At 40.8% G+C, this 26,471-nt stretch overlaps 3 protein-coding genes across 4 annotated transcripts in view; 1 reads left to right on the forward strand and 2 right to left on the reverse strand.

The window, feature by feature from the left end:
- Window positions 1-26,471, forward strand: part of LOC106161725 (protein SLC31A2) — a 96,884-nt gene that overhangs the window by 66,373 nt on the left and 4,040 nt on the right. The window contains exons 2-3 of one of the 2 annotated variants that reach the window (XM_087008196.1): window positions 25,451-25,542; window positions 26,109-26,175. In XM_087008196.1, the coding sequence (XP_086864322.1) occupies window positions 25,531-25,542; window positions 26,109-26,175 (79 nt within the window). In that variant the 5' untranslated portion in view covers window positions 25,451-25,530. Of the gene's footprint in view, window positions 1-25,399; window positions 25,543-26,108; window positions 26,176-26,471 lie in introns of those variants that run through there. The other variant, XM_013538751.2, reaches the window with a different exon arrangement.
- Window positions 41-4,186, reverse strand: LOC147763246 (uncharacterized). The gene is made up of 5 exons (XM_087007516.1): window positions 3,936-4,186; window positions 3,739-3,823; window positions 3,187-3,359; window positions 2,625-2,691; window positions 41-1,591 (listed from the first exon to the last, which is right to left on the reverse strand). Exons 1-5 carry the CDS (start codon window positions 3,997-3,999, stop codon window positions 1,036-1,038), a joined length of 945 nt encoding a protein of 314 aa, XP_086863642.1. The 5' UTR covers window positions 4,000-4,186; the 3' UTR covers window positions 41-1,035.
- On the reverse strand, window positions 6,948-25,399 carry LOC106180340 (uncharacterized). Its single transcript, XM_013564300.2, has 26 exons — window positions 25,235-25,399; window positions 24,165-24,428; window positions 23,352-23,630; window positions 20,438-22,934; window positions 20,105-20,212; window positions 19,683-19,832; window positions 19,175-19,408; window positions 18,825-18,892; window positions 18,176-18,317; window positions 17,927-18,057; window positions 17,297-17,472; window positions 16,768-16,999; window positions 16,383-16,494; window positions 15,933-16,048; window positions 15,586-15,775; window positions 15,296-15,369; window positions 14,876-15,076; window positions 14,324-14,518; window positions 10,834-14,108; window positions 10,570-10,672; window positions 10,064-10,213; window positions 9,674-9,865; window positions 9,256-9,448; window positions 8,658-8,812; window positions 8,149-8,301; window positions 6,948-7,812 (listed from the first exon to the last, which is right to left on the reverse strand). The coding sequence occupies exons 2-26, from the start codon at window positions 24,414-24,416 to the stop codon at window positions 7,534-7,536; spliced, it is 9,657 nt and encodes a 3,218-aa protein (XP_013419754.2). The 5' UTR covers window positions 24,417-24,428; window positions 25,235-25,399; the 3' UTR covers window positions 6,948-7,533.

The following is a 26,471-nucleotide window of genomic DNA, read 5'->3' on the forward strand; positions in this document are numbered from 1 at the left end:
AATGGGCATTATTTATTTGACTGACCAAGTTAAAAAACTGAAATATTTTCACGAAATCTATTTCAAATAAAATATACAACGAGACAGGATACAGTACAGGGATGACAAATTACATTTAAATTAAACAAATCACAATTTATAGGCCCTACTTGTAGGCCTACACCGGCTACTAGACGCATGTACAAAGAGTGACACCAAAACAAAAATCATTCTGATACAGATATACCGTTTTGTGTTACACGCTCTATTAATTTAAACACTTCTTTCAAACCATTTCCAACAGAAGCGATGTAGGCCTAACATTTAGAATTTCCCTTTTTGAAAAACGTTGCACATGAAATAAAAAGCCATTGTGAACTTTCGATGGCATTATTCAAAGGTCAAAATTATTCTTTTTTCAGCGATAGTATACCATTATCGACCCTGGATGATGCAAAGCAATATATTGACGGAAAGCAAATGTCAATAATTGTTTTAAACAATTTAATACCCGATGTCAATGCCCTCTAAGAAAATATTCAGAGTTGTTTTCGTCTGGATGATATAAAATGCGTCATTTTTTTTTCAAAAAAAGATGTAATCGATCGTTCTTTGTATTTCAATGGACAAAACCCTGCAATTTGATTGTTTGATAAAACCCTATATGTTTCCATTGTCTCTTTTCTTTTGGAGTAAATGGAGCTATTTGCCAGTGCCAATCGATGGCTAGGGAGCCGTTTCGCACGGCTACCTCGTTTTTTGCACCAACTAACCCAGAGCCATAACATTGTCGTCTGCTGGATGCAAAATCGGGGTTCCCTTCTGGATAGAAATTGGAGCCTCGTTTTGGCACCAAACAAAGCATCCGTTTGTCGTCTGTATTCAGCTTGCTACATATAAAATTCTACGATTTGTATCCGTTTGAATTTGTTCAATTTATTGTATGGTTTTGTGAAAAAAAACTGAAAATTTTCTTTGCTGGTCCCACACTCTTCAAAGCGGTACTTTGACGTTTGAATGCCGGTGCCCAAAAGCTGTCCAAATGCTACGGGCTTGTTAAGGTAAATATTGTCGTTGTTCTTCGTACAGCTCTGCCACCTGAGAACCCGTCAGGGTAGTGTTCAGAATCAACAGGTCTCTGATGCAGCCTTTAAAGCTGGTGCCAATGTCATATACAGTCGCAGCTGAACTGGTGACTGTGCTAAGTGAAACGGTAGCATAATCGGAAAGATCGTGTTGTCCATTGTAATAAAATTTTACAAGGCGGCTGCTCAGTTCATGGGTGATGACGAGGTGATCCCACTGGTTATAAGATATTTGACTGATACTCGTGTCACTTATTGCAAGACACCTGACACCTATGCCGGGGTCAGTGTTCATGAAAAACTCCAGGCGCCTGTGGTTGAAGAAAGTTGCAAAGCTTTGTTCGTTGTCACTTAGCTGACGCCATCCGCTGTACAAAAACTGGATCATGGATGGCGAAGGGTCGTCGCTCTTCAGCCAAATGGAGATAGTAAAATCCGACTGTATGAAATGGACTGCTGGAACCTCGACGCCGCCTGTTCCAACCAAGTACAAACTGTTATTTCTATACTCCGCCGTATTTGAAAGGCTGAAAGATGAAAGCGGTGACAGGAAGTTACCACGCTGAATATGCGCATTAGATATTTATAATTTCCAAACCATTTTAAGTGATGCTGCTGTTTTTTTCTCACATTTCATAACGTATCGTTACAAGCAAATGTATTCCACGACATTTTGGTTAAATAGCGTGGCGTTACGTTCAAAAACAACACAACGCTGAATAAACTTTTCGTCTAAGATGACATTCGTAGACGTTGATCAACAAGAATTTGCCATGGTCATTGATTCAACATTGACAAGTCAACATTGGAAATTACTTGTTGTGATGACATACCGACATTCATTTCACGTAAAACGTAAAACCCTCTCAGAATTACCCATTATTGGCCAAGTAAAGGTTTCACTATATTAAGTAGTATATGTCCACGAGCGTGCATCAAGCAGCATGGCAGTAATCTGCTTACTTTTCTCACATGACAAAATGTGTTTTATGTCATAAAGTTTCAACATTAAAATTTGAATTCTAAAATCAATAATAAATTTGATGTTGATTCAAAGCGTGTCTAATCATTGTGTGCTTTGTGTGGTAGGTTCCGAGGCAACCAACACACGTGTTACTAAGGGTGATAGAATCATTATCATGCTGGTTGCACTTTGATCTAACTTAATGTAAGATCAAGCGAAGCGTGGAGATGCAATGGACATCCAATGAAAAATTGATTGGGCTTATAAAACCGCATTGAACCCAAAGAAATTGGACAATTTAAGTCGTGCTTCCTTTCTAAAAACCCAAAGCGTCTTGTTTTTTACTGCAGTCTTAAAGAGATCAGACTTTACAAAACATATGGATTACCTAATCACTTAATATATCTTTTTTACCTCGGACCAAATTTCCCACTAAACAGGGATTTGTCATATGCCTTAGCAGCTGAGTAATCTCATTGTACCAGTCCCTTGATAAACCCTGTTAAAACATCAATATATCAACTGTAGGACTATTCCTCATAGACTGACTCATATAAGAAAACTTGGTCACCGGAGTGATTAGGAATACTACTTACGTCACTTCTGGGCTTGGGGCACGTAATGGAAGGTGCTGTATTATGACGTCACTCGAAACCAGGCTCTCTATCAATGAAATGATACAATATATAAGATACTAAGTAACTTAAAAGGATAACAACTGTTCATTTTGGCCAAAAAATTAATTTTCCTATTTTAGAAATAGTGAAACAGTAAATAGGTGAAAAAAAAAAACATTAAGAGAGCGCAGACCTCCAATGAAGCTCAATTGTCATAATTAATAAATCAACAAATGGATCTCCACTAAAATGTAAACGCTTCTAAGTTAGCCCACTTTTGACTTATCCTGAAATATTCTATCAAAATCCGCATTGAACTTTTTGAGTTAGGCTGCTAACTTACAAAACAATGAAGGCAAAAACATAAACTTCTTGGTGGATATGCCTTAGTATAAACAGGTTTAAGTATTAAGCAAATCATGCCAACAGAAAATAAGATACCACACATTGCTAAACGTGACAATATGCGAGCCCCTAAAGAAAGCTCCCGATCAGCGTGCGCCGACGTATCAGAAGAGGTTATTAATGACGTCAGACTTACTAGGACCTAGGTGGTGGACATTGGTAGCACTGGTCAACATGGCGGGGAACATCTGAGCATTCCCGTCAAGAAGTTCACATGTACCGGTACTTCTGTCGAAATTTGCTGAGCTGCAGTTTGCATTCCGTACACATAGAACTGCACATTTTCTAATTGTGGCACCGGTATGTTCACTGAAATGTTTAACAAAAAAAAAAAAAAAAAAAAAAAAAAAAAAAAAAAAAAAAAATCTTATAATGCCGTTCTTATGATACTTAGTGGAATATATGTAAATACATATATCAAAAAGATAAAGACGCGTCGAACTTCATCTTAAGAATTATATCTCGAGGATATATTATCTTTTATATCTTTTTTTTCGGTTTCAAAGTGCTTTTGGCAGTATACATTTTATTTTGCGTTACATCATTAGACAACCGGCAACAAAATTTCTCTATAAAAATGAAAAGTTTCAAAGTAACAAGTTTAATAAAGCCCTTTAAGCCCGTGGTGCACATATTCAATTAAAATGAAATGATGAAATAATTCACTTTTCTTTAAAAAAGCACTGACCTCAATCGCTCGAGGGGTAAGTGTTTGTTCTGCAGGACTGGAAAATTGGCTTCTCTGTAATTGTTTAGCCTTGTAATTTGTCCACCTATTTGAATAATACAAATATTCAATAAAGAGACAGTTCAATAAATAAAGTTGATAAAGAGACGCGCGGAGTCAGGTAAAAAGGAGAGAGAGAGAGATATATCCACACCTACCAACATCGTTTATGAACACCGCTGCCAGCCATATTACAAGTGCTGATAAAATGCTATCGCTCATATTCAACAGGCAACTGTCATTCAACCCGAATACTACTACATGTATATTCGACACGGCTGCAATGAAATGTTTCAGTCATGAAACTGATATTCAAAGCCTCCTCATATTCCCAAATACCCGCACCACATTGATCTTTTGAATAGCTAAGTTGCGGTGGCCATTACATGAAAGTGACTTTGCAGGAGACACACGTTACATCCTCTAGGGGCTATTGTTAACGGATCGTTCTTTTCAAGTTCAGTTTATAAAAACACATATAAAGCTTTTTCTGATGTGCAGATTGTGTGTGGGATGTAGAAATAAAACGACAGAAAGGAGAAACTTCTATTTTCTCTTTGAATTAACTCACTAAAAAGTTTCGATCAAGTTATTTGCATCAAGGCTAATGGCTTATTTCAAGTATTTAAAAGCACTTAAACTATCATAGTTGACCACGTAGGCCTATCGCCAGTCAAAATATTGATGAAAAGCCTTGTCAGTAATTGCATATTCTGTCTTCAGTGCTTGCTTTTCCAACCAATCGATGAGAAACCCCACAAAAGAATAGGTAGATTAATATCTTAATCGCGTCTAGTGCAAACTTATACTGTATTTTGGCCACAAAAACTGCATTTGACAGACCATTTTAATCCCATTTCGTTTATTTTATGTATTATTACTTGCACGAATCAATACAATCATTAGCTTTTGTGCAGGTAGTGGTATAAGTAAGTCCAATGGAGGTGACTATCATTGAAGTGATAGCTGGTTTACAGGAAAATCGCCAGGTTTCCTTTAAGCATGCAAAATATCCCGTTCTCATTTCACAATGCACTTCATTGATTTTTTTACGTACAATCTTTACTTTAAAGCGTACATTTTGTTTGCAAGGAAAAGTACTTTTGGATTTCTTCCTGAAAGGTAATTTATATAACTGGGCGTTAGCAACGGGACCATGACATTTCATGTCGTTACATGTTCAAAATATGTCGACAGATATCCCGTTACTGATACAGGTGTTTGAAGCGGACATCAGATACAAGTAATCCTTGTGACTTAACATATGTTCATTGGGGATCCAATTGATAAATAGGCCTCATTTCAAAGTACTGCTTTCTGTCAACATATTCTTTATAAAAACTTAACGGGATTGCTTGTATTTTAACAGATAGCGCTAAAGGGATCATAAGTTTTGCGCACTATCTCTACGGGGACTCTTGCTGAATGCAATCAGATTATGAGATAAACATGTCGCCTTCTGGCTTTGAGTAGAATGCAGAGAAACAAGAGGAGGTATTAATCTGACTGGATACTAATGAACGGTCCCACAATGAATTAGCACTACAGTCCACCAGACATTCAGAATTATATTTGAACAGAGCAGGCGCATATTCACACTAACGACTAAATACAAAAACCGTAAATCGAAAAACCATAAACATACAGAAATACTGTTAGACAAGCATGGTGTATTTGTGTGCACGACAACAAAAAGAGAAGTGCTGTTGAAACTATCTTGTCTGCCCAATCTTTAGCCAATAAGGTACTTCCTATTGGACTCGCTAAAAGCGTTTTAAAGTTTTAAGGACACGATCGTTTGTAATTTTAACGCTCACACGCTTCCTTTTCCTTGCTTGTATTGTACGACCACCCTTCGACGTGGGGCAGGCCATAATGTAGGATGAATAACGAATAATTCAGATATTGTTTTTTGCCACGTGCTAGTTTTGTGAGCTCTAATCTTTTAAAAGCCTGAAACTGACTAGTGCAAAGGCCGTTAAATTCACAGCCTCTCACAGGCGTAGTAAAAGTGCCATAAAAAGTCCCTTTTACATGTATCTCAAGGAGCAATTGGAAGCCTTTTTCAATGTCTGGCCAAATTTGCACTTTTTCAACCAACAATATGAAGAAAAGATCTTAAATGTTTATTTTTTATATTTTTGGGCATTTTTAGTTTTAAACTACAGAAAGTCAAGGTCAGTTGATGCTGGAAGAGCGTCCAGCACGCAGTGCCGACAGCCTCGTTTTAGGATATCTCGGATGATTTCTTGACAGCTGTATCAGACAACCATTCCTCGCTCGTTTATAAACATTGACAATTATCACTGTCAATTCCCTAACTGAGGGCAGAGTGACCGTGTCGTCAGATTAATATATAAAGAGTCTTACACCCCATTCCCATAGATTTTTAGATCGATCTATCCCTGTGGGGAGTCTCACTAGATTACTGTCAGCTTGGCCGGCTTAAGCGTCTGTTCCGCCTACTAAAAGCTGTAAGGGGGTAATTAACTATGGTGTCCGCTCGGCTGACTGCAATTTAGCCTGAACCCTCAGGGAGTTAGGTCGATCTAAAACTTAATCTTTAGATCGATCTAAATCTCTGGGAAAGCACCCTTAAACTCATCAAACGTGAAGCTTTTACTACGCGCCACCGGTCATCCATTATGCATACAACAGATACGTGGAGTTATATAGCAAATGAAAGCTATCCGTCTTCTGATATAACTGTGAAAGCGCAGCTCTTTGACAGACGAGCGTGTTTGACATTTGCAAGGACACCTAAAGGAAGTTTTAACTTCGTCTTCAACTCGATGCATTTCTCAATACATTATTAACGGGACTACCATGGTTATAAAACTAAAATGAACCTTGATCATTCAAGCGTTGTCTTATAAATCAGATATCTCTTACAGCGAAGTTTTTTTTTTCAAAATCATGAGGATGGTTGCTCATATAACTTAACACGATCTCAAAAACAATTAATCCCAAAAAGGAGGATTTGAAATTAGAAAAAAAGACCTTGTTGCGGCAAATAAATCAATCGAAAATGGATCCGTGTTATTACCGATTGTGTGCTAAATTAATAATGACCATTTGTTAAGGTTCAAATAAAGTTTCGGAATAACACAGCATCTGTAGATCACTTTGTCATGGAAACTTGCAGAGACATACTAAAACAAACAGCACCATAAGGCTACTTGATCATGTTTTTTTTTCATTTAAGCACTGTTAAACTTCACACAACTGTTCCAATTGATATCTGTAATATTCGTCCACAGTCATCACAAATAATTTCCATGGACTACATCAGTCTCTTTCATGTGCTGTCACATTCACCCATACATCTTAAAAAAAATTGCAACCTTTATGATGAATTATCAAAGCTCAATAACATGATATAATAAGCCGATGTGGTAAAATAACTATAAAACATATACAATTCAAATCTGACATACATGGTGTACATGTACAAAGCTTAGTAGATGTAGCCATAACATTATTTGTATATTCTAAAATCCAATAAAATTGCTTAAATTTAAAGCCATTAACAAAATGTTAGAGAGATTAAACATTTCACAGAAGAGACATACATACAAAATCTATTGTCAGAGGCCTCCATTTTGTGCATTTTGCCAAAATACTAAAACTGTATCCCAAGTTTTATTTGTCGGCACCAACATTTGGAGACCATCCACTTTATTTCGAAAGTATACGTGCAGCGGTCACACAGTCTATGACAGTTAAAGAACACATTCTGCCTTGCTTTTATTGAAGTCACTTGGCAGAAAGTTGTAGAGATTCCATCACAAAGGTGACAGCATGCAAAGGATCGCTGACGTCATTCATTTTGTCTCTTCTCAAGATCCAGTCTGGCCTAATTTTCATTGGTCGCTTTGAAGGCGTAAAAGGCACATACGTGGACCCAGGATAGCTCTTTGTGGCAGCCATCTTGGATTTTTTGATGAGCCTGTTTTCATTCAAGCTGTGCTTTCGCAATGTCAGCATGTGGATGCTGCGCAGACGGTCAGACATCTTGGGTAGTTTTAGAATTTCCTACAACAAAATAAACTCATGTAGTTGAAGGCTTAATGTAATTATCTTTTATTATTCACATGAGACTGGGAAATCCAAGACTTAATCAAAGGGCATTTAAAGAGTATGGACAAATGTATTTTTTGTACACAGCAAATGTATCACGCCCTTTTTCAATCAATCCACTCACAATATCTGCAATACTAGTCACAGTCTCCCGTGGTCACAATTAACACAACCCCCCACAGTCACAACTAACACAATCTCCTTGTGTCACAACTAACACATTCTCCCAGGATCACAACTAACACAATCCCATAGTGTCACACCCATCACAATGCCCAGGGTCGGACTCACCTCTCTCCTGGCCCTGTCCTGGCACAATATCCCCATCAATGTGCACACCTTACAGAAGATGCTGCTGCCCTTGTCTCTGTAGATCTGCATCAGCTCCACCAAGGTGTCAACAGAGTCCTCAACCTGGTACACCGCCTGACGGGTCTTGTCATACTGCATGGGAGAAAACAACAGAAAGATAAGATAAATATAATGCTATCATGGAGACTAAATGGGGACTTAAATGACTACAGGTATAACTGCATGGTAAACCTGTAAATAGTCACTTCAAGTATATTAGAATAATTTTTGATACTAGGGGGTAAAATGGCAAGTTATGTGCAAGATTGTGCAGAAATGAAAGTGGACTTTTAAAAAAATCTTGAAAAAAGTGGTGAAGGCATGCAGCTGTATTTCGAAGAGTCCAAGGGCACAAATACATGAATCAAAAGACAAAAACCTGGATCTACTGGATAAATGAGGAAGACTCTCCTATTTTTTAATTGCATTAGGTGTGACAATGCGCTCACCTTGGCCAGGTTCAGCAGAATGTTCACAGAGTATTTGATGATCTCCATGTGGGGCAGACTCCTGTTACAGCTCCTGATCAGGGTGTAGATGACCCCCACTGCGTTCCCTTCCACCATTCTCTCACAGCACCGAGATGACAGCCTGGTGGCAGCATCTGAAACCAGAACACAACACAATCAACAGTTACGTACAGTCCATGAGAAAAAGAGACCATTCCCAGACCCTATTGTACTAACTTTGGATCGGACTATCTCCAAGGGGACTCTCGCTTAATTGCAATAAACTTTAGCAGCTTAGATGACCGTCACAGCTACTGAAGCTGATAGGGGGTAATTAGCCATCGCTTGGCTGCTTTACTAGGCGTCCCTGACATCTAAGCCACTTGAGCTGAAAGCAATTTAACAAGAAAGATCTAGGGATCGGAATCCAGTCAAAGAGAAATTCTGTAAAAATGCTCGTCTACAACAGTGTAGTATATTTACCTGCCCAGTTAAAATCTGGACTCTGGAGATACATATACCTACATTTCCATTGAATATCTGAGATGATAGAATTGGTAGGCAATTGGACTTATACATGCAGTCCAACTTAATTTACCTAGATGTACTAGAGCCTCCAGGATATAGGACAGCTGTTTGTACTGGAGAAGGAAGTCCAGCGCTGACGTGGTACGGTTACAAAGTTTTTTCTCCTCTGTTGCCGCCATTGTGGCCTCCTTGAGCCGTCTGCGCACCTCGATCAATTTCTTGTCTTTCATCTGGCGCCTCGTCTTCCGTCCTCTCCACACAGCCTGAGGAAATGACATAAGTTGCAGACTTTTTTCATGTTATGATAAAAAGGTAAGCACTTTTTACAAATCGAACACTAATGCCCATTTGTTGTCAGGCGGCATTTAAAAAAAGCATCACCCACCCTACTTGACTTTTATCTGTCAACAAACAAGGAAGGCCTTTTCATGTTACACAAGTTTATATTGATCTCATATAACATATAAGGTAATACATCCTATGCCAACCTGTATAGTGACTATTGCATCCTGCCACTTCTGAGCATGTCTTCGCCCTTGCCAGCCCCGCACAAAGGCCTGTATAGAGGTCGCTGCCTGGTGGCGCTGTGCCAGCCTTTGTCTCACTAAATACTGTAGCCTGGTGATGCCAGCTCTCAGCTTCAAGTAGTGAACACGCAGGAGCTTGGCACGGATCCATCTCTGCCAAAGAGAAGAGGATAGGTCTTTATACACTCTTTTTGAGCAAGTGTTTGAACACCATTAAGTAAAAATGAGAGAGAGAGAGAGAGAGAGGGAGAGGGAGAGAGGGAGAGACAGGGGGAATGACATTTGTTCTGATTTTTTTTTCATTTGTGCCAGCCTCTATTCTTCAGACAATACTTGACATCCGTGTGTTACCTGCAGTATCAGGACAGAAGTGATCTTCTGCCTGGCCACCATCATGGCTCTGTAGTTCCTATAAGACCTCTGCAACCTGATGGCAGCCAGGTGTGTCTTTGCCACCTGGACCACTCTGACCAACACTGCTGCCCTCTTTTGTCTCTGTTCCTACAGCAAGGCAAGGGGATTATAAGAAAATTATTATAACCATGCAAAAGACTTCACCTACACAAAAAATACAGGTACATGTCAAAGCCAGATCCAATTCTCTTACAGAAACATTTGCTCTCAAAAGTGACCATCAGAAAAACACTTTGTGCAGTGGAAACTGTATGCTTTTGTTATTGTGCCGCCATCTTCCCTGGTTGATGAGTTTCTATGGTTTAGACTTAAAGTTTACAGCTGTTTGTATTTTGCGGATCCAAATAGCAATCTTGCACAGATGATGAACCTCCTCTATAGAGATATTAGTATTAAAAATGTATTTTTTTGCTCCTTCCCCTCTCACCTTCCCACCTACTTACCTCTAGCTCCTTGTGGAGTCTGTATGCTCTGTAAACTCTCTGAATACAAACTGCAGCTCTGTGCTCACATACCAGTCTTCTATAGGTCTTCTGTGCAATCAACCTGGAATGGAGATTTTACAGCTGTCACTTGTCATGACTATATAAAGACAGCAATAATACATACTAAGCTGAAAAGTTATCTATAAATCTGCATGGATTCTCTGACACAGAACCACTAAAAATTTACTCTTCAAAAAATAAGTCCTCTTGTAATAATCCTACCTTCTTGCATATGATTGGAGCACAATGGCAGCCCCTCTCATAGCCTGGTACTGCTTCCTCTGTCTGTATCCATGATACATCTTCTGGATGACCACAGCTGCCCAGATGGCCTTCACCTTGTTCCTCACCATGTGACCTCTGACCCAAGCCTGGATGGTAATGGCAGCACCAACTCTGATCAGGAATTCCCTCCTCTCCTTTCTCCCTTGGATCATAGCCCTGGTATGCTGTTGCAACACCCTCACAGCCCTCAGCTGTCTGTGGTACCTGTCTCTTGCTGTGGCTCCCCTAACGAAGGATTGGATCGTGATGGCAGCTTGCCTCATCCTGGTGTAGCGACACCATGCCTGGTGTCCCCTCACTGCAGCCTGGATGGTAATGGCTGCACCAACAGCAATCTGGTACTCCCTCCTGACTTCTCTGGTCAGCAACACTGCCCTCCACACACGCTGAATAGTGATCCCTGCTCCTTTAACTGTCAAATACTTCCTCTGCTGTTGATAAGCTCTGACATGGGACTGTAATTTCACCACTTTAGCCCTTGTGCTGAGGTAGGCTTGTCTTGCTAGATTCCCCCTAACTGCAGCTTGAATCTTCACCACTTTGGCCTTGGTGTTGAGATAGGCTCTTCTTGCTAGATGCCTTCTAATGGCACTCTGCATTATCACTACACATTTCTTTGTGTTCTGGTATCTCTGTCTTGCTAGATACTGCCTAATGGCACTCTGAATTGTGACGACTTTAGCTCTGGTGTCTAGATAAGCTTTTCTTGCCTGAAAACATCTAACGACACTCTGAAGCTTTACAATTTTAGACCTGGTATCTAAGAAGGCCTCTCTCTCTTCACATTGTTTGGCATGGGCCCTGAATCTGTCTTGTATGACCAAAGCTGCATTTCTCAATGTAACAAACTTCTCCCTTGTCTGCTTCATTCTCACCCAGCTCTGTACTAGTACGGCTGCCTGCTGCCTCCTCGCCATCTCTTTCCTGACCATCAGCCCCCTGGTGGTGGCTTGGAGCACTATGCAAGCCTGTCTCAGTTTCTGATACTCCATCAGCACCTCTCTGGCCAGCTTGTTGGACCTGTAAACTCTCTGCATGCTGACTGTGGCCTGGCGGACAGCGTGATACCTCTTTGCTACAAGACAGCCCCTGACCCAGGCCTGGAGTGTCACACAGGTGGCTCTGAGGCGCAGGTACCTGTTCCTGGCAATGGTGGCCCTGACACGTGCCTGCATGTTGATGACACAGCGTAGATAGTGCACATAATGCCTGGCCCTCCTGGCCCTGTAAGCAGCCTGGATCACAATGGCTGCCTGGCGCTGCTGGGTGTATCTCACCCTCTCCTTCCTTGCCTGCAGCTTGGCTCTGGCATATGTTTGTAGGACAAGGGCAGCATTTCTGATTTCTACATAATGCTTCCTAGCAATATAGACTCTGGCATACTTCTGCATGGTGACACAGGCCTGTCTTGTATCTAGGTACCGTTTCCTAGCAACCCAGCCCCTGATGTACTTCTGGATGGTAACGCAAGTCTTTTTTGTTTCTAGGTAGTGTTTCCTAGCAACCCAGCCCCTAGTGTACTTCTGTAAGGTAACACAGGCATTTTTGGTTTTCAAATACTGTTTCTTAGGAACCCATCCTCTGGTGTACTTCTGTAGGGTGACACATGCTTTTTTAGTTTCTTCAAAATGCTTCCTAGCTGCCCAACCCCTGGCGTACTTCTGTATGGTAAGACATGCCTGTTGCATTGCTAGGTAGCATCTCCTGGTAATCCAGCCTCTAACTGCTGCAGCAATGACGATGGCTGCACCACGGTGGATGTGGAAGTACATGAACCAAGACCTGCACAGCATCTTCTCTCTGAACCTTCTCTGGATGATCACGGCAGCTTGTCTTAGCTCCTTGAATCTCCGCGAAGCCTTGTATCTCCTCACAGCAGACTGGATCAAAATGGCTGCATTGCGCTGACGAAGATATGCCTCCCGGATCACATGACCTCTCCAGGCAGCCTGTAAGGTGATAGTTGCTCCAAGGAGAATGTTGTAGCGTAGGCGCTGCTCTTGGCCAAGCCACCATGCCCTCAGTCTTGTCTGGAGAACCAGTGCTGCCCTCTGCAACACCTTGTACCTCCTGCGAGCCATTCTCCGCCTCCAAAGAGCCTGAGCCTTGACGGTTGCCCTCCTGAGCTGCTCATACCTGCGTCTCTCCAGGCACATTCTGAACACACTCTGTACTGTGACTGCCGCAGACTTCATGCATGCATACTCCTGCCTGGATTTCTGCATACTCTTCTGAGCCCTCCAACGCTGCTGTAGTGTTAAAGCGGCTTGTTTCAAGTGGCTGAATTCCTGTTGGCTTCTCCGCATACATAGGCAGGCTCTGTACCTTCTCTGCACCAACAAAACAGCTTGTCTCAACAGCTGAAACTCTTCCTTGTTCACCTGCATCTGTTTCTGGGCTCTGTATCTCCTCTGTAATGTCACTACAGATTGTTTGAGTTGATGGAATTCCTTTCTGTTTCTTTGCATTAGTTTCTGAGCCCTGTACCTTTGTTGCACTATCAAAGCGGCTTGCCTCAGGTTCTGAAATTCTTCAAACTCTCTTTGCATCTGCTTCTGAGCTCTGTACTTTTGCTGTATGCCCAAAACAGCCCATCTAAGTTGCTGAAACTCTTGTCTGTGTCTCTGCATACATTTCTGGGCTCTGTATCTCTGCTGTATTGTTGAAACAGCCTGTTTCACGGCCTGGTATTCTTGCTTGTCTCTCTGCATACATCTCTGTGCTCTGTACCTTTGCTGTAGTTTCAAGGTGGCATATTTAAGTCTCTGGAATTCTTGCATGCTTCTCTCCATACATTTCTTTGCTCTGTATCTTTGCTGTAAAGTAATGGCAGCTCTCCTGAGTTTCTGAAATTCCTCTTTGCCTCTCTGCATGTCCTTTTGTGCCCGGTACCTTTGCTGCAATGTTGACACAGCTTGTTTCATTTGCTGGTATTCCCTTCTGTCTCTCTGCATACATTTCTGTGCCCTATACCACTGCTGTATAAGCAAAGCCGCTTGTTTCAACTTCAAGAAGACAGCCCTGGTCTGGCATCTTCTTACGTGAGTCTGAAGAACAATGGCTGCTCTCTTGGTGGCAATGAAGGCTGTCTTTTCTCGATGTGCTCGGATTGCTGACTGTATCACCACAGCTGCCTTTGTCTGTTTGGAAAGTATTCTTGCAGCATGGGATCTTGCCAAGTGACGCCTCAGCAAAAATTTGCGAACAGCAGTCTGTGAAAGGAAAACAGAAAATATTTACGTAAAGCTAACAGGCAAGTTAAGATGACCTTACATTTTCAGATGTTAGGAAAACAAAACCAAAACTGAGAACTTACCACTTTCATATATAAAATGTTATTCACTTTAAATAAATAAATCAGTCTTCCCAAACTGTTACGAATGATAAATGTGAAATCTTGAGGTTACACCACAACAACTTAACCTACCTGTACTACGACAGCTGCTTTTGACTTCCTAGCCAGCTCCACCTGGTGCCTCATCTGGATAACACGTTGCCTGGCAACCACTCCCCTCCACCAGCTTTGTATTCTGATGACTGCAGAAGTTTGTTTGACCAAGGAACGCTTCTTTAAGAAACATCTTAAGGCCCTCTGGAGCTTGATAATGGCTACGGCTTTCACCTGGGGACACAATGAAGTACTAGTAAGGTAAAACTGCCTCAACAGGGCAATAGGGAATAAATCTGAACACTATTTCAATTTCTTCTTTTTTGGTGCAAGAATGTGTGATTTGAGATTATGTTTTACTCACCCAATGCAATCTCAAAAATCTCCAATACTTTCCAGAAACAATCTATTCTTTTTTTAAATAAAGACAAAATTTGCACACACTTCTTGTCAAAGCCATAATCAAAATTTGGATAAAATAATATTGTGCACTACTTTAAAACAAACTCCTTTTCACAAATCAGGATTTACAGCCATCAGACCCCATCATAAAATAATAATATACTAACATACATATTTATTAACCATTACCTGGTTAAGCTGAAGGACCTTGGTCAGTCTGTACTTCCTCCAGGCCACCTGAATGGTTCTGGCCGCCCGCGTCTCGTGCCTGATGTCCAGCAGGCGTCCGCACAGGTAGGACACGTACGTGATGACCACCTTCTCGTCCGGGATTGTGTTGGACATCTCGGTGGACTTCAGCATCAGTGGGACGCCTCCAAGCTCTGTCACCTGTTGGAGATTTGACAATTATAACATTATAATATTAGTACATACAGCTGTTGAAATCAAAACACTAGTTTGATTTTGATCACTCCTACATTTTCTGATGAACTGATAGTCGTATGGTGACAAGGTTCTTCCCGTAGATCTGTTCAATCTAGTGATGTCATTAACCATTCCTACGTGCTATTATTATTTGCTTACAGACAGTTATTTTAATTTTCTCACCTTTTCATACAAAACTTTGAAGTTTTCTTTTTCATTTGCAAGAAGCTGGTCGTACACTGGTGACCTTCCAGATGCTGGGAAAGGATAAATACTTATTAATACAAGAAAGTTCATAAAAAGTATAGGCCAATTACTTTTCTTACCCATAACAGATGGACTAGTCACATTAATAAACTGAAACCAACACTTAATCATAAAAACTCACCAAAAAAAGGCAAAGAATAAAAAACTATAATAGATGTAAATAATTTTTTTCAGACTAGCAAAAGGAAAAATGTGAGACAGCTTACTAGGACTATAACTCATGGACCATGTTCCATGAAAACTATCCTCTGCATCTGAGTTCTCATTCTCCTGTTCCTGGTAGGACTGGGTTGTGTCTGTCTTGATGCTCTCTAGGGGAAGGAGGGAGGGATGGTAGTGGTGGACTAGATAACACAGGGCACGGCCATCAGAAAATGACACAGTGAAATTTTCAACCTGAAATGTGATATATAAATGATAAAATTGTTCTGTGCTTTTACAAGAGCATCATTTTTAGAAACTTCTATTGATATGCTACCTTATGATTTTTTACATTCACTAGTTTCTGAAGGTGTTCTTTTGGATTACACTGAAAATATTGAAGATCACAAACCTTGAGATTGTAGAAAGCGCACACAGCCTTGCACCACTTGAGCAGCAGGCTCAAACCATTGCTCTTGAAGTACAGATCTGGCTCCATGGACTCTCGTCTGCCTCCTCTCTCAAGACCTGGCAAGAAATATTATAGTTCTTGATATTAGAATACCTTTCTTAATTCTCTTTTTTTTTTTCTTATTCTTTTATTGAACGGGCTGCCCATGACAGACACACTGAAGACATAACAGTGTGAAAATATACGAGAGAAATATTTCAGTATCCGAGTATAACAATCACTTAAAGAGTAAATCTTTTTGTAACAAATAGAGAACTAAACTTCACTGAACTGATCTTTGCTGGATGGATTGAAAAATTTGCACAATGTTTGCATCATACAAACTGTTTTTCTTAGTTTCTTATCTCTATTATTTACAGTCAGTAGTGTACAATTTGTGAAGCTACTTACCCAGATCATTCTCATAGTTGAGGACGGCAGTGAGGTGTGTTTTCACACAGAGAGTCTTCTTCAGGAAGTCCACCTCTTCACGCAGCTGATCAAGATTCAGCAGCACATCAACCTGACCAGAGAAGAGAGAAGGAAAAAACTCACAAAACACATCTTGTTTATCATACACAAGAAAGTTTGCATCTCTTTACTTCTGCCGAATCGCTCCACATTGCTAGCAAATGCTAAAACATCTTTTGAAAAGTTAGCATTCAATGCCAAAGAAAGCATATTCTGAAACATGTCTTGTATCCTGTAACATTGTCTGGCAATACATTTTCCATCAAATTTCATAATTTCTCATCCCAATGTATTGGCCAAAATGAAAGACAAAATGTCCAAGTACCTGGAAGTTAAAGATGACCCTCCAAAGCATGGCCAGGGTCTTCTCCCTGTGACCATCCACCACGTCCCTGGGGTTGATGGCCCCACCCTGGGGGGTGGTCACATCCAGTCCCCTGTTAGCCAGGGCCTTGAGAGCCACCTCTACATTATGGATCTTCTGCAGCCGGCTAATGGCGGGCACTCTCAGCAGACTGGACAGTGACCAGTCACGGGTCAGCAGCTCTACAATTCTCCTGAGATATGGAATTATTTGATTAAACTATTGTTATCTTATCAGTAATGTCTAATAATCAGTAAATAATCACAATAACATTAGTACGTAGACTCAATTTGCATCTTACCTTTATGCCTAACACTATCTTTATACAACAGAATCAGTATGTTTGAAATCTATCTCACAAACAGTATTTCCAAAACAAGGATACTTATTGAATAACACTGCAGTAGACTCAACACATCGTAGAACCACTGAAACATTAATCAGACAGCAAAGAGTCGAGACAAGTACTTATAACAAATTCACAACTCACGCCAGCCTGACTCCATCCCTGAGGTCCTTGGACAGCTTGGTGACGGCAAAATCAAACTCGTCCAGGGCAGTTTGAGCGTGTGTGATCTGACAGCCCAGGTAACCAAGGTGACGGATGATGTCACCCTCGCCACGGAGATAGTCCCTGGAGAACTGCAAGAGGAGGTCGCGGCTGGCCTGGAAAGATGAATGACAGAAAATACCTTGAGTAAGTGGTGCAAGTATGCTGTTACATGAGAAGGAGGGACTAAACTGCACTGAGTAAAAATCTGCTACTGACGTAACAGTCGGTGCCAAATACTTATTTGGCTGCAGGCCTTTGAAGAGAACAGGGTTTGAAAACATACAAGCCCAAAACACAAACAGTCTCTAGTAAAGGAATAAAATTACAAAAATTATTTTTCTTGCATTTGCTGTCAGACCAGTGGCTGACATTGCTGACAGATTATCTATGAAAGGCTCCGGAGGCAAGCAGGTGATAACACATTTAATGTCACTGATTTTTAGAGAAAAGTAACCATCATATCTGACAAGATGGTGCAAACATTACATGGACAAGTCATTTTACCATTATAATATCAAAACAAAAATGAGTCGACATTTATTTTCAGCCATTCAGTTGTAGACTTACCTTGAATTCAGAGTCCTTACAAAACAAGCAGGGGTCGTGCTCAATGAGTCTGGCTCTCTTAGCGGTGTCCAGGAAGAAGACCAGGACCAGGAACTTCTTCAAGGTGAACTGGGCCAGGGCCTCATCATAGCCTGGAAACAAGATAAAACGGTACACAAAATTCCCTAATTTGTCCTTTATCTAAAAAACTTTTCTGAAATTTTCTGCCTCTTCTCTGACTGGGAAAAAAAGAGTGTGGAGGTTACTTACCGTCTCTATACAGATGTGGAACAGTGGGATGGGAGTACTTGGCTGCAATATCTGGGTTGCCAAGCAACCGGGTCAAGATGAACCTGGACATGCCCAATACATCGTGGTTCGACTGCAGCGGCAGGATCTCCCCATAGGTAGTCTGTTCAAATACATACAGTGAGGCATAAAGTTAATCACACTGTTTATAGTGTCAAGTTCTTTACAGTATGAGCCAATTGTATTTATATTGCAGACATGAGCCTAAGTTTCAAAAAAAAAAAAAAAAAAAAAAAAAAAAAAAAAAAAAAACTTCTGAACATTTATCATGGGACCCAACACCTAACCTTCACGAATCTCAGGAACCATCAGATTTGAATTTAAAAATTCCTTTTTTCCAGAATGCTGAATATTCGTCTGATATTGCATGCAAGCATGAAATATGAATCACAATCTAGAACGTTAAACCCAAATAATGCCCACAGAATTGTGTGTGAAGAACAACTTCATAATAACTAGTACCTTTAAAAAAAAGAGTTTGGAAAATGTAAGAGTCAGGGGGAGAGAAGAGGAGTGCAGCTCTTTTATGAGCTTTATGGGGTCAGGGGATATAAATACGACACTCAAATATCTGTAAAACTTGTGTATCTCTACTAGGTGCACAGCTCACCTCCAGTCCTATCCTCAGCCATAGTGGGTTGTAGGAGAGAATCATGTCAAGGACAACTTGTTTTATACCTGAAACAATATCAACACATGGTTTTCTTTTACTTTTAAAAATACTATCAAGGGTTATAGATATATACCAAAAAAGACGGTCATCATTCAAGGATCTCAATATTGCACATGCTTAGTGCAACACTTAGTGGTCAAGATTAAAATGTGCATTTTGTTATCAAACTATACTTGTATATCATTTGGATGAATGGTGTCTTTTGGCATCAATGACATACATCAAGAAGTATAAATTGCAGTAAGTCAGCTCATACCTACACATACTCAGACATTCAATACACTCACCAAGATCTGCATGCAGCTTCCGATCTTTCCTGACAGCAAGATGACCCGTTTCTATCTCCGCCTCGATCTTCCTAACACCCATCACAAATGTCTCAGACTGGAACAGCAAGCAGGCAGTTCTCCTCAAGCGATTGAGGCGCCTCCTGGCAGAGTACGCCCTCAGGGAGAGGATTTCTTTGGTTGGGGCCAGTTTGTTCACTGTGACTGAGGTCACACACAGGGAGCCAGCATCAACTGAACACAGGGGAAAAATGATTGAATTAGTGTTAATTTTATCAATGTTGCCCTGCTATGAGAAATTGACTTCTCAAGAATAGATAAAAAATATTTTTTCAGTTGTGAGTTTGACTTTGTGAATTACTATATGAAAAAATAATCAGATTGCACTTTTCAAGACCCAATTCTTTAAACATCTAGAAAAATCTCCACAACTATCAAATTGACATCTAACAAGAGAAGATCAGTTTTGTGTTAAGTAGGGAAGATAGTTGCTGACATCAATTCTTACCTTTGCCAGGTTTCCTTCCATCCCCAACATCCTCCTCTGGCGTTAGGATAAAGTTCAGCCACCTCTCAAAGCCCTTCTCTTGCTTCTCTATCCACCTTTCGTCATAGTACATGTTCTTAGACGCAAACGGCATCGGGTGTCTTGGGATGGCTGCAAACAGAAGCACAGGTAACTTGAATGAATGTTTAACTTGGTCTTATTTCTTACATAATTTTTTAAAACTTAAAATTAGGTCTGAGAGAACTGACAAAAGCATGCAGCGTACACTTCAGAGAAGCCTGGTCAGTGAACTGCTTTAACGGAACTTAAAGGGAACTGCCGTGTATGATTGTTTGGTTTTTTAAAATGTAGCAGTATAAGTCTGTGACAGGAGCCTAATTGCCAGGTTATATGTAACAGTATATAAGGTTATATGTAAGTACCCGTTTTGTTTGCCGTCTTCATTAGCACCAGTTTTGATGGAGCCAGACCCTTCACAGGTCTCTTGGTCTTCTTGGCATCTTTGAAAGATTTTGCTTTTTTGGCAGACACTGCACAATGAAGAAGTTGAACAATTTAAACACGGTAAGAAGTCTTGGCTTTTGCCATTAAGTCCAGAGCAAGCATCACAATATTTTAAAAAGATTTATTGATCTATTTTTATCGTTATTCAAAGTGCATGTGGAGTTTTAAGTGTTACATGTAAGACGCAGAATTACCAGAGCTGGACTTTCTCTATATAAATCAAATCTACATCTGCCAGCCAGACTACTCACCAGCCTTCCTGAGCTGCTCAGTTCTTGTAGGTTTTCTCTCAGTGGACAAGATGGACTTCACAGGTGTGACCGGTGCCACAGCTTGAGCTCCACTGGACTCCGCAATGTCCTTGTTGAGGGAAGTCACAGAATCACTTGGCTTCACCTTCTTCTGCGCGCCTACTGCAGCTTTCCTGGCTTCACTCTGGCTGCGCGTCGCGCTGTGTGTTCTCTTCTTTTTGGCTGCTGCAGACACCGTCATGGCTCTGGACAGGTGCCCCTGGTTGCTGGATGACACAGTTTTTAATTGTGGCTTTTGTAACTTTGTTTGTGGATCGTTTGGTTTGGATTGAACCGTAGCTTTATTTTGAAGGTCAGTTTTCTTCTTCGGGGAGATTTCCACAGAGTGCACACCTTCATTAGGCACTTCTTTCTCTTGGTCACTTTCTTCCTGTACCTCATCAAGATGGCTATCTGCAGTGGATGCAGCATGAGGTGGAACTTGTGCAGCAGCTGCCTTACCCCTGGCTGTGCTGGTCACAGCACCATCCACTGTCCAGGTGGTTCTCCTGGGACTCTGGCCATACTCCTCTGGCAGGGCTCTGGGGCTGGTATGGGGGAAGGGATGCTTAAAGACAAGAACCAATGGTACCTGGGCCTCCTTTGGTGGTGTTGAGGGCAGAGCAGGAGACAAAACAGGAGAGTTTGCTGACTGAATCCGTCTCATTTCTTGCTCTTTCTGGACTGTCCATGTGGTTCGTCGAGGACTTTGTCCTAGGGCCTCAGGAATGTCCCTGAATAATTCTTTCTTCCCTTTACATAGCAGTGCTGCCTTGTCCTGCTCACCTGTCTTCGTCTTGGTGACAGTCAGTGTGCTAAGTCTCCTGGGATCAGGGACATCAGGTGTGGCACTGACTGGGTCCATCTGGCTCCTGGGAACAACAACGTTTGTGTCCTCATTGGTAGGTTTGACCTTGGTCACTGTGTCTGAGATCAATCTCTTGGGGACGATCCTTGGCGTGCTGGACAGCCTCTGCTTCAGCTCCGTCTTCACAGTCTCTAGCTGCTGCACCAGGACATCGTGAGGGATGGACTTGTCAAACAACTCTCCTGGACTGTGCTGTAATGTGGCCTGGGGCTGGGGCACAGTGTAGGTCTCCTGCAGGAAGGAGTTAGGAGACACATGAACTACATGGTCTGTTTCCCTACCGAGTGGTGTCTGTACCTCCACAGCAATCTCCCTTGTCAGGGGCTGGGTCTTCTTGCAGGAATTCTGCAGGAACGAATTGGGGGTCACTTTCATGTCTGTCTTGGTGCCCATGTTGAGGGGCGTGTTCAAGTTGGGCTCGTCTGGAGACAGCTGGGGTCGGGAGGACCCCTGGAGGAAGGAGTCAGGACTGAGGTAGCCCACCTTGGAGGGCGTGTCCTCCATGTATGCCCTCTTCATCTTCAGGTAGTCTGCCGGGGGAGTGTCCAGGTACAGAGGGGTTTTGGTTTCACTGACCTGCTTTTCTACAGCTTCATAGACCTCCAGCCCTGGAGCTGCTGTTTGGTCTCGGCTTGGACAGTCCTGTGGCACCACCTTCAGTTCTGTTTGTACAGCTGCTATTTGAGCAGTTTTCTGCTGGGCTCCATACTCATCTTCTGTCAGTTCATTGATCTTCGTAAAGGTCAGTGATCTACGCATATTTTTTGGTGTTCTAGGCAGTAAGGCGGTAAAATCAAAATCAGACACTTCACCACAAGTGTAGGTTGCATTGTCATTTTCTGCTCTGTCACTGTTGTCTTCTCTGGTCACTTCTGGTGTGTGGGTTTTGTTCTGGATTCGTACAATTTCTGGTGTGCGCGTAACGTTGCAATCTGTCTTCAATTCTGGAGAAGTAAGGGCAGTAGCCTGTGGTGCCGTGGTTTTCTCTGGCGTACCAGTCCTGTTCTGCACTCTACTCACTTCGGGTGTACTTGCAGTTCCAGTCTCTCTACTCACTTCAGGTGTACATGCAATTCCAGTCTCTCTGGTCACATGGGTGGTGTTCTGGACTCTGTTGTGGTCTGGAGAGTGGGTAGTGGTCTGAGCCCTGGTCACTGTGTTCTTAGACTTGGTGACCTCACGGAGGACTTTCCCATCAGGAGTGGACACTGTGACGATGGTCTCTGTTATAACACTGTCCACTATGACGTCAACTTCAGAGTACTTGGCATGACCATCTGATGTTTTGTGGTAGGTAGGTTCTTCCAGTGACCCTTCAGAATGGACAGGATCCCCTGTATGGCCCTCATTTGGCAGGTTTTCCTTGGTTTCTGCACCTGCCTCCAATTTTGTGATGGCAGGTACAGCTGCCTGCTTGTTCTCTGTATCAGAGAGGTCCACTGAATTTTGGTCGTAGCTAATCTTCAGTGCAGCTTTGGCAATCTTTTCCTGCTGTTTCCCCGAGGAAGTCCTCTCTGGCTCTGTGTTGGGGATGTTCTTGGACTGCAGAACAGTGAAAGGTTTACTTTTACTGCCCCAATGTTTTCTGACCTGAAACAGAACATTTTCAACAGGTCAGTACAGCATAGCTTGCCCAACATAACAACAAATGACCTTTTACGCGATTCAAAATACTGTCATATTTCGTATTCTATTTATCATGAAGTGTTTCTGTTCATCTTAATTTAATGTGGAAGATAAAGCAAACAGCATCATGAAACATTCATGACATATGAATTATGAAGGATTAGATATATTGGAAGCCACAGTTTAAGTAATTATACAAACAGTACTATTTAAACATTTGTCACATGCAAAGAATAAAGAAATGATTATGGATTTAAGAAAAAGGTAAGAATAAATGGATAGGGGGCCTTATGAATGAGGGCTTGGGGGCTGTTTAAGAATTAGGAAAAAAAAATTCATTTAATATTTTTAAAAAATCATGTCTGAGGAGGTCTTTCATACCCTCTTAGGCTGAGGAGGGGCCAGCGCTGTGCCATAGACGATGGTTGTCAGTCTGTATGCATCATCGACATGAAACTGAATCATCTGGCGGCAGTTGCCTTCTTCTGCAGGCTCCCACACTATCTCGAGGCAGAGGTCACTCTTGGCGGCCACTGTGAACTCCACCATGTCTATACTGAAGTTCTTCTTGAAAGGGAATTTCTCGACTACCACATCTTGGTCGTAGTCGTGAGGGTTACGAACCAAGAGTTGTCGCTTTCTTGTCTTCTGCAACTTCACCTGAACAAAATAGAATAACAAAACATAAAAGGGAGTAAAAGTGATTTAATATTAAATAATCAATATAAATAATAAATAAATTTATTTAAATAATATAAAATCTGGGGTAGCGCTAACACTCGCCAATTTAGCCAAATGCTAAAACTGACATAAATTGGCTAAACAAAAAGGGCTTGATTTAACTTGTTTTAGTCAAATTATTATAACCATTTGGATAACAAATTAACAAAACAGTGGTGATTTGGCTAAGCAAAAAATAAATTGCTAGTGCTACCCCAGAAAATATTTAATTTCTTGCTTGTCCCTTTGATCAGTATTCCTATGTGATGATTTTAGTAGGATTACTTTTTCTTTTCATAAATATTTAACAGCCAAATAAAAATAATAAAAATTCTTGTAAAAAAAAATAATGCTTACTTATCCTCCCTCAGTCATTAAAACAGCTGAAGTTTTAGCATCCATTGGGTAATTCAAAGTTGTCAAAGTTCAAAGATGACTAACATCAAGCTTTTAAAAGTAGAAAATAATTCAAACCTTTCCAAAGTCTATCCTGGGTGGCTTGGTAAAGTGCGTCAACAGCAGCACCTCCACGTCTGGGGGTGCTGGCTTTGGGTCATTCTCATCTGCCAACTTCACCGGAGGTGTGTTGGTCATGAACCATGATCTCCGCCCCTTTTTCTTGGTAGGGTTAACATTTTCATCAGCTGGTATGGTGGGTGTGGTCAGTAAGGGCTGGTCAGTATTCAGGACGGTTGGCGCCAACAAACTGGAAGGGTCAGCTGCCATTGTGACCTGAAACTTGAAATATATGATACTGATGTATGATTGACGGTAGCTACTGCATGGCTAAGGTGTAAAAAAAATCATGTACTACTACACGATTTTGGGAGTTGGCATCAAGCAACAGCAGCAGGTAGTGGCCTCATTTTTCAGCTTGTCAAATACCATACTTTTTTTTTACATTTTTGTAAAAGTTTAAAGTGAGTAAAAGACAAATAAATGGTTAAGTACTAGTATGGCAACTTTATTAAATTTGTTTAAAATACATCACTGACTTTGATCTCATTCTTTATCTTTATTACTATCATTATTTTATTTATTTTCATTACGATTTACGTCTGGTCTTCTCTTAAACTGCCATGCAACATGTCATGTCTATGTATATTTGAATAATTAAAACGTACAAATATATACATATCTATAATGTATGCAAATTTAGAAGACTATCAGTTCTAATTAACGGATCACTACACAGGTGCTGTATCCTCGAATAATTTAATATGGTTTTGAAACCGATCAAAAAAGCCAGGACAAAGGCACTTTTTAATATGTCGGCTATGTTGAAACGTTCTTTTGTCTAATATATCTGACACTTTAACTAATAAAACCCTTCTCTACTACTCTGAGAAACGATAATTATGGCATCAAACTAAATATGTGACAAAATCGTAGAATTGGAATATTATTTGCATTGGCTTTCATAAGGCCAGAAAACATAAAGGTTTATCAGATCTAAGCTGTGTGTTGAGTAATTAAGTGACATATTGCAAAATATTCATCGAAATGTATTCCCTCTACATACAAACATGTTTAAAACAACTTACTTTCACTCCTGCTCAGGAAACTCTACCAACATATCATGTTTTCAAGTTGAATTTGGAACGTTTCCACATGTAACCAATCAGACACCGTGTTGTAAAACAAAGAACCAATCAAAATGCTTTTAACAATTGGCCTTTTAAATTTCAACCGGAAGTTGAAACCGGAAGTTTATGTGTGTCATGTGATCGGGTCAAAATGGTGGATTGAAGTCTGTGTTTTTAACGCTCTCAGAAATTCAGCATTTTTCTGCAATTCCACAGAATGCAAAGCCTTTAAGTCGCCATCTGATGTGTTCAAAATGATGGGAATGGTATGTAAAACTTAAAACTTTTAGCATTCACCTTTCAACGCCGTAATCGTCTTTAAATTAGTAAAGTAACTTCCCTCATAAAGACGAGTCCACCAAGGCAATGCGATTACATCTGTCAGACTAAAATATGCGCAAAACGCCGCGATACACAAGCAAAAAAAAATTAACGAGTCCAGTCGCAAATAAAGAAAATATCTTATAAAAGCGAATCATAATTACTAGCTAATTATTACCGTTGATACAACTTGAGTCCACACGATGTTGGCATGTGCCTATCTGTTAAGTTGTTTCAACGATTTTAGTTACCTGGTTATATATTTCGCTTTTATATCACCATATTTATTGGGAATTACCATTTCCTGTGTTGACTTGCCACCTATAAGTGTAACTGTATTGCGCTCTATTAGGGCGTATTGTGCATTTAAATGGGATCACAAAATTGAAGTGAAGGGGATCACAAAATTTTTGACTTAGGCTCATCTTTCATAAGGACGCAAGTATCAGAACATCATGTTATGTATAGAGTTATTGATACATTATGTGCACGTTTTCTTAATCTGTTTCAGTACTTTGAATTTAAGGACAGTTTACACAACTTCCTTATATATGGATGGAACACATCTACCCTAAGTAGTAAGTACAGTAAAGCCTAGCCAGAGCCTAGTTTTTTCTGTTTTATTCAGTTTCATGTAAATGTCGAAGACATTTTTTGAAAACTGTTATATTTTTTTTAATGTGCTTAAGTTGGCACACACATTCTTGCAACATCAAACCAAAAACTGTATTAAACAATTATGACGGCCCACTTTTAGCAAAATGAAAATTGCATTTTCAGAAGTGCTGATTAGCAGTTTTCCTCAAATGTGCCATACACTCCAATACAGCACAACACTGTAAAACTGAAAAAAAAAAAAAAATGAAAAAAATTT

The sequence above is a fragment of the Lingula anatina genome, chromosome 3 (genome assembly GCF_051362555.1).
Source record: "Lingula anatina isolate TDL-2025a chromosome 3, LinAna3.0, whole genome shotgun sequence".
NCBI classification, from domain to species: domain Eukaryota; kingdom Metazoa; phylum Brachiopoda; class Lingulata; order Lingulida; family Lingulidae; genus Lingula; species Lingula anatina.

Bases quoted from the DNA above. Each gene is read 5' to 3' on its own strand.
- LOC147763246 (XM_087007516.1), bottom strand. From the start codon at position 3,999: ATGAGCGATAGCATTTTATCAGCACTTGTAATATGGCTGGCAGCGGTG. The intron at 3,824-3,935 runs GTAGGTGTGGAT...TTATTCAAATAG, and splicing joins GGTGTTCATAAACGATGTTG to GTGGACAAATTACAAGGCTA. The intron at 2,692-3,186 runs GTAAGTCTGACG...TTTCATTGATAG, and splicing joins TGTCCACCACCTAGGTCCTA to AGAGCCTGGTTTCGAGTGAC.
- LOC106180340 (XM_013564300.2), bottom strand. From the start codon at position 24,416: ATGGCAGCTGACCCTTCCAGTTTGTTGGCGCCAACCGTCCTGAATACT. The intron at 18,893-19,174 runs GTGAGTGTATTG...ATATTGTTTCAG, and splicing joins GAAGCTGCATGCAGATCTTG to GTATAAAACAAGTTGTCCTT. The intron at 17,000-17,296 runs GTGAGTTGTGAA...TCCATATCTCAG, and splicing joins AGGGATGGAGTCAGGCTGGC to GAGAATTGTAGAGCTGCTGA.